The sequence below is a fragment of the Belonocnema kinseyi genome, chromosome 6 (assembly GCF_010883055.1).
Source record: "Belonocnema kinseyi isolate 2016_QV_RU_SX_M_011 chromosome 6, B_treatae_v1, whole genome shotgun sequence".
Taxonomy (NCBI): domain Eukaryota; kingdom Metazoa; phylum Arthropoda; class Insecta; order Hymenoptera; family Cynipidae; genus Belonocnema; species Belonocnema kinseyi.
The window spans coordinates 33,017,999-33,026,380 of record NC_046662.1 but is presented as its reverse complement, the minus strand read 5'-3'; the positions used below and the strand labels follow the sequence as shown (position 1 = coordinate 33,026,380).

Sequence of the window (8,382 nt, the reverse complement as noted above, 5' to 3'; positions counted from 1 at the left end):
GAAAAATCAACTTTAAAAAAATTCATATTTTCGAATTGAAAACTCAACTGGTTTTCAAGAAATTCGTCTTTTTGGCTTGAAAATTCAATATTTTTGATCAGACATTTTGATTGAGGATTCAACTAATTTGTTGAGAATTTGTATTTTTTATTTAATTAAACTGTTTTTTATTTAAAATGAAAATAATTGTCTGTGGAAATATCAACAATTAGACTATTCGTTGAGAATTCATTTTTTAGGACAATATGTATGAATAAAAATATTATCCTACTTCGAATTTTTATTTCAATTATTTTGTTTACCTACTTTACTTAAAGTTTTCTTATAAGAAACGTCTAACAGACATTAAGAAAAATTATTTCCAAAAATTGCTTTGAAATATCTTCTAGGCTAATTTTTTAAATTAAATAATGAGTTTGAATACAATTAAAATTTTCAAATTCAGAATCTTATAAAGTTTGAAATTACGTGCGCTTATGATAGCAGACAGACTACCTGCGCGCGCATGATATATGTGTGCCAGCCTTAGTGTTTGTATGAGGTTTGCCGAGTTTGTCAAATTTCCCATTGTTTATTGATTTGGTAAGTTAATTCATACATTTTCGTAAAAAAAAAAAACACCATAACAAACATCTCGTTTGTTCAATAATTTTTAATTAAATCTAATCACATTTTGTGATCCAAGCTGAAAATCTTGTGTTAAAGAATATGTGCATTTTATAGGTTAGATTATGTAATTTATACCATTTTACGCATATAAAAGAGATTATTTGCAATAAGGAATGGACATATGTATAATAATTTATCGAAAGGTCATTGAAGCTAGTTAGGGGCTCACTGTTCTTTAATTTTATTAATAATACTTGGTTGCTTACCTCTTTACTCACAATTATTTATATTGTTTTTCTTATGGACCCTATCTTTTTTTCACTAATTATTCAACAAATTGGCAAATAAAAGCAGAATTAAACGTTTATAGAAAAGTATTTCTTTACTCGAATAGCCTTTTTCTGAGAGAATGCATCAATTTTTTTATTTGTTAATGAAAACTATTTTACTGAGTAATAGAATGTCTTACGTTTTTTTTTATTTTTTTATCATAATCAACTAACTAACAAAAGCTAATATGATTTTAAGTACAGCAGAATTTTGTAATTCTTTAATGTTTTGTAGAAAATTCATTTACTTGGTTTAAAATTCATGTACATTTCGTTGTGAATTGTTCTTTATTAGCAGAAAATGAATCTTCTTGAATGAAAATGTAACTGCTTAGTTGAATGTTGAACCACTTTATTAAAAATTTATTTTCCGCTGCAAATTTGTTCATTATTACATTTTGGGGTTAAAATTGATCGCTTTAAGTTTCAAATTCAATTATTTGTCTGCTAAATTTGATAATTTTTTTGACAATTCTTTTTCTGTTTTTTTTTACAATTTTTTTAAATTGAACATGTAATTATTCCATTTTTTGTTGGAAATAGGTCTTTTTTATTTGAAAATTGAAACTTTATCTGCATCTCAATTTTTAAATAACTTCGAAATAATATATTCATAAATAAAGGCTTTTATTAAATTTCAAATATTTTTTCAGTCTAAAATATTTCATTTTCAAACCATTCGATTTGAAATTTCTTGATTAAGAAAAATAACAATTACTTATTACTTAGAAGTTCTGAAAAGATTCGAAATTAACTACAAATTTGGAACGATTTCAAATAATTGAAACTAAGTGTCTACGTGTACCGACAAAACCCTGCTATTCGTACCGAAATTTCTAGACAAATAGCCCACGGCCTAATTTAAAACCAAATACAGATTTTTGCAGATGTTGAACAAGAAATTTACAAGTTGTTTAAGAATTGTGAAAGACTTCAAATTATTAAAAACATTTCCTAATGTTCCTATGAAAATTATTTTTTATTTTTTAAATTAATTTTAAGAGAATGTTCAGAAAGATTTAAAAAATTGTCAAAAATGAATTTGTAAGATTAGAAGAGACATTATTTTAATTTGGCAGAATTTTAAAATAAAATTTAGGAAAAATTCGAACAATTTAAAAAAAAAAATAATATAAAATTTGAAAAAACGTAAAACATGATTTTGAAGCATTTTAAGGATTTTCAATCTATTTAAAATTAAAATAATTTATCTTGTAATTTAAGATGTGTTATGTTTATGAACAAAATATAATTGTTCTTCTTTTAATGTTTGCAGGTTAAAATTATATAATTTTGAAAAAAATGTAATTTATTGATTAATTCTTTAATTTGGAGCATTAAAAGTTTGGAATTGAATCTGAATCTTTGACCTGTACAACTTATAAAAGTATAAAATATTTAATTTGGTGGTTTAACTGTATTTAATTTTAAATTGTTCAGTTGAAAATTGTTAGTAGCTTCCATTTTATACATGTAAATTATTGAGCATTTGAATACAAAAATTTGGGTTTAAAAAACTTTTAAACTTTAATTGTAAAAGTTTAAAATTGAAGAGGTCCACGTTGAGTTCTTTGATTTGCAGCTCAGCTTTTATTATTTCAAATGAAAAAATGTTTAACTATAGAGCTCAAATTTTTCAATTTCATTCACCGTGGGAAATATTTGCGAACCAAAAAAATTACCGCAAATTTTTTTAATTGATTAAAACGGCCACCCTGTATTTAGTACTATTTTTACAGACTTAGATATTTACAAGGACAGAAACAAGCATTATTTATAATAAAATCGCGGAATTGTATACACATTTTTAGTCGATTAAAAAAAATTCGAAATACTTGAATGCTCCGTACTATGGATAATTAATTATACCTGAAAAAATCTTGAGATATACCAAGGAAATCATCTGGAATAGTCTGTGCATTTTTTCCAGGATTTGAGCACACATTGCGACCCATTAAGTCCAAAGTGAAGAAATTTCCGTTACTTTTGAGCTTGAATAATTTTATTAAAAAGGCAAAGAATTTATTGTAAAATACTCTTTTCTACTATTTTCCGATATGCCCTAAACGATGCAATTATTTAAAAAACGAAAACTATTGATTTTCAATTAATAATTAACAAATTTAAAAAAAAATCTTTTTAAGCAATTTTTTTCCGATAAAAAATTGGATGGAGAAGGATTTTTTTACGGTTGCAAATGAGCACAACATTTCTGAACTTTTTAAATCCGTTGAGTTTTTTTATCTACGATTTTTTAAAACAAAGTGGCGGCCAAAAACGGAAATTTAAAATTTCGTTTTATCGATATTTTTGGTGATTTTTTCGCTCAAATCATATAAAAATTTCATTATTGCAGTAAAAGGTATTTGAATAGTTTATTTTTAAACAAAATAAAAATATTTAGTGTTAAATAGGTAAAATCATGATATTAATATTATAAAAAATCATTTTATTGCTATTTTACGTCATATTCACGCCAAAATCTAATGCAGTGAGTAAAATATTATTTTTTTCCAACGATTGAGTGATTTACTGATATTATTTTCCTAAAGTTAATGTTTACTGATATACAATTTTACATGACTCTGCTGTGTAACACTGAAGTTGAAGGATAATAATTGAAGTACAGCGGAACCGCGGTTATATCCTCTCTCACTTATATCCTTTCGCGCTTATATGACTGCGTAACTCTCATTTATGACTTTTTCACTTTTGTATGCACTTTTGTGCATATTTGAGACCGTAAAAAAATGCCTCCCCCCTCTATTTTTTATTGAAAAAATTGCTTAAATAAATATTTTTTTTTAATTTGTTAATTATTAATTGAAAATCAATATTGTACGTTTTTTAAAGCATTGCATCGTTTAGGGCATACGCGAAAATAGTAGAAAAGAGTATTTTACAATAAATTCTTTGCCTTTTTAATAAAATTATTCAAGCTCAAACGTAAGAGAGAGATTTCTTCGTTTTTGTACTTAATGGGTTAAAATATGAATTAAACGTAATATACAATTTTATAGATCATGGGAGGCGACGGGCACGGACATGGACACGGGCCTCCCTACAAGGTGCCTAGTCACGAAATATACAAATGGGAAGATGTACCCGAGTTAAAAAAAATGCAGGAAAAATTAGCCAAATTAGGATTGAAGGATCCTTGGGCACGCAACGAAGTTTGGCGATACCACAAAGGATATGGGACCCAACTCTCTCGTGGCCTCAACTGCCTTTTCCGAGGATGGAGAGTCGCAATTCCAGCTTTCATTATCACGATAGCGGCCGAAAAAGCTCTGGGTATCAATTACGGAGGTGGTCACCATTAATTTACGCCTAAATTTTAATTTTCTTCTAAGAATCGAGAAAGTTAGTGTATAATATATAAAGGGAGTAGTTCAAAAAGGAAAGCGAGTTTATTAAAGATTAAAAGATCGTGAAAACATATACAATATTCTTTTTCATTGTTTGAGCTAACTCATATTTTAATGAAAATATCCCACATTGTCGACTAAACAAGTGAGGCGATTAAACATTTAAAAATGTTTTGAAATACTTCAAAAACGTTTTAAGTATGTTAAAGGACTACAAAGTATTTCAAAGAATTACACAATTTACCCAAATTTAAGAAGATTTCCAGAACTTTTTAGGTATTTCATGACATCTCTAAAAATTTCGAGGGTTTACAAAAGTTTTAGGCTCTTTCAAGCGATTCCAAAGGATTACACGAGTTTTCAAGTGATTTAAAAATATTTCAAGAGTTTGGATGAAATTATCTGGTAGAATTTCCGAGAGAGTCTCTATTTTTCAAATGGATTTTACAAGATTTCAAGGGATTTTAAAGAAGTTCGAGAATTGAAGTTTTTTGGAAGAGATTTTACAAGTTTTTAAGGGCTTTCAAGGAGTTTAATCAATTTTTCCAATATTACACTGGGTCTCAAAGTTTTGAGGGATTTTAATGCATTAGGAACGATTTTCGCGAATTTCGAGAGATTTCAAGAAAATTCTATCTATTCCAAAATACATCACGTGATTTCAAAGGATTTTCATGAACCTCGAAGGATATCAGGGATTATAATGAGATTTTTCAGGGAATTTTAAGAGATGTAAAGAGGTTTCGATGATTTTACAGGATTTCGTAAGGTTTTATAGATACTTTGATAGGACTTCGAATATTTCAAACGATTTCACAGTTGTTAAAGGAGTTAAAGAATTTTTAGAGATTTCAAAATAAGTAACGGAATTTAAAAGGATTTTAAAGAATTTCGTGCGATACTGAAGTACTTTCACGAATTTTGAAACACATAAGAGGATTTTTATGACATTTCGAAGATTCGCAGGGATTTAAAGAGATTAAAAAATGTTTTAAGAGATATAAAAGGTTCTTGATGATTTTACAATTATAAAAGAATACAAATTTGTTACAATAAAAAAACTTTTTTTATAATTATAAAAATTTAGGACCAGGCAAACGTTTCTTAGTGCTTCTGATTTAATTTCATAAATTTTGAACTCTGTATCCCGTTTCGTGTTGACGTAAGTTGGGTTTGAAAAAATGTCAATAAAATTTTTTTTTGTTACGTTAACATAGCATAGATTTTAAGGGATTTTGAGGGCTAATAACGGACTTTCATAGAATTTTGAATATTTTAAGCGATTTCACAGTTTTTAATGGTTTTAATACCAAAGTATTTTCACGAAAGGATTTCAAAGATTTCAAGGTATCTCCTAAGATTTTGAAATATTTCAAGGAGTTTTGAAGATTTTAACCCAAATTTAGAAATATTGACCGATTTTAGAGGATTAAATAGGATTTTCATGGGAATCTGAATATTTCAAGTGATTTCATGGATTTTTACAGTTTTTAAAGGGTTTTCAAGAAGTTTAGGATATTTCAAAAGAAATCACGAAATTTAAAAAGATTTAAACGAATTTTGTGTGATACAGAAGTATTTTCACAAATTTTAAAGGATATCGGGGAATTAATCAACTATTAATAAATGTCAGAATTTCGTAAGATTTTGAAACATTTCAAGGAATTTCAAGGATTTTAAACGATTATGAGAGTTTTTTAAGGACTTCCAAAGATTATAAGGGATTTTCATAGTTTTTTTTAAAACGATTTAATGGATTTTCACCATTTTTAAAGGGTTTAAATGACTCACAGAGATTTTAAGAAATTTCAAAATAAGTGATAAAACTTAAAAAGTAATTTCAAAGGATTTTTAAAGGATTTCGTATAACACCGAAGTTTTTTTTACAAATTTTTAAGAATGTCAGGGATATTGGTGAGATTTCAAGGGATTTTAACGAATTTTAAGAGATTTCAAAAAATTCCGAATGCATCCTTAGATTTAAGAGAATTCCGTCGAGTTTCAAATGTTTAACGGAATTTAAAAGGATTTCTGGATATTATAAAGGATATTAAGGGTTTTGGAGGAATCTTAATGACTGAAAATATTAAAATGGATCTTAATATATTTTAAGGGATTTCAAGAGATTCAGAAAGATTCTCACGGATTTAAAAAATTTCAATGAATTTCTAGGTGATTTCAAAGATTGCAAGGGATCTCTTAAGAGTTCTAAGTATTTCACGGAATTTCAAGGATTTTAACCAACTTTGAGTTATTTTAAATGATTTTCAAGGGTTTTAACCCTTATTGACCCAATTTGTCCGTTTTTGTCCGTCAACTTTAAGCACGGACAACTTTGTTAATTATGCTGGAAAATATCTGAAAATTTATTGACAAGTATTTTCAAGTGTGCTCTTTCAGAATCTGACCCGAAAATTCCAAAAAAAACCAACTATTCCCACACTATTTTTCAATTTTAAAAAAGATCTATGATTTTTTCAGGTAAGTTTTTTTTTTAATCGCATTTTCGATGCGGAAGAGGTCTTAACAATAGCTGAAATCACAAAAACTCCGGCTCAAAATGTCCAAATAATAAACTTATACACACAGAAAAATCATTTTGCATCATTAAGGGGTCGCACGACCACCCCTAAAGTAACATATTTACGAAAAATCACTGTTTTACGGATTGTTCTGAAAAAAAGTTGTTTCATCTTTTGAAAACAGGTAAAAATGGGGGAAAACATATCACAAATAATAGAAAACATTTTCTTTTGTTATCTAAAGTTACATTTCTTTACCATTCCATAAAATAGCCCAAAGGGGTGTTGGCAGTTTTTCAAAAATACTATTTTCAATATCAAAAAATTGCAAGTAAATTTAGTTGTAAAAATAAAAGTTGAGTTAGGTTGAAATTTTGAAAATCTATGGAATTTGATTCACGTAGAATTTTATTTTAGTGATTTTTTGATAAACATGTTCGAAATTTTTGTATGTGCTTGCATATGGAACGTCTTTAGCCATTTCTTCAATAAAAATGTTTCCAGTTCTTACCGCGTGGAGGCAGACGTTTATAAAGAACTTTTTTTTTTTTTGTTTTTTCGTTTGTTTTTTTCTTATTTTATATTCATTTTTTAATTTTGTTATTTAAAAAATTTTGTTTTCAGAAAAATCCGTAAAATAGCGGTTTTTCGTAAATATGTTATTTAAGGGGTGGTTGTACAAGCCCTTAATGATGAAGAATGAATTTTCTGTGTGTATAACTTTATTATTTGGACATTTTGAGCTGGAGTTTTTGTGATTTCAGATATTGTCTAGACCTATTTTGCATCGAAAATGCAATTTAAAAAAATTACCTTACAAAATCACAACACTTTTTTTAAATTAAAAAATAGTGTGGGAATTGTTGGTTTTTTTTCGAAATTTTCGGGCCAGATTCTAAAAGAGCACACTTGAAAATACCTGCCAATAAATTTTCAGATCTTTTCCAGCATAATTAACAAACTTGTCCGTGCTTAAAGTTGACATACAAAAACGGAAAAATTGGATCAAAAAGGGGATTTATATGAGATTTTGAATACTTCAAGCGATTTCATTTATTTTCGCACTGTTTAAAGGGCTTTAAAAAGTTGTAAGGGATTTAAATGAGTTTTAAAAGATATGAAGGGGTTTCGATTATTTTACGAAATTTCAAAGGATTTTAAGGGAATTTTAAAAAATCCAAAATATGTCCGCGATTTTAGAAAGTTTCGAAAGATTTAAGAAAAATTCGAAGAATTTTCAAAGATCTTAAGGGATTTCCAAGGATTTTAAAGAATTTTCTTGGGATTTTGAATATCTCAAAAGATTTCATGGATTTCCATAGTTTTTACAGAATTTTAAGGGATTTTAACGATGTCCAAAATAAGTCTTAGGGTCTCGTAGGATTTTAAAGGATTTCGTGTAGTAATGAAGTACTTTCATAAATTTTGATGGATTTTAACAGATTTTAAAGGTTCCAAAGTATATCCTCAGATTTTAGAGAATTTCGAAAGATTTAACTGTTTTCGAGGTACTTTAATGACTTTCAGCAGATTTTAATGTATCTTAACATATTG

At 27.3% G+C, this 8,382-nt stretch overlaps 1 protein-coding gene across 1 annotated transcript; it reads left to right on the top strand.

Annotated features, from left to right (window-relative positions):
- Positions 1-521: 521 nt before the first annotated feature.
- Positions 522-4,379, top strand: LOC117174412 (NADH dehydrogenase [ubiquinone] 1 beta subcomplex subunit 3). Its single transcript, XM_033363516.1, has 2 exons — positions 522-582; positions 3,959-4,379. The coding sequence occupies exon 2, from the start codon at positions 3,962-3,964 to the stop codon at positions 4,259-4,261; it is 300 nt and encodes a 99-aa protein (XP_033219407.1). The 5' UTR covers positions 522-582; positions 3,959-3,961; the 3' UTR covers positions 4,262-4,379.
- Positions 4,380-8,382: the final 4,003 nt, after the last annotated feature.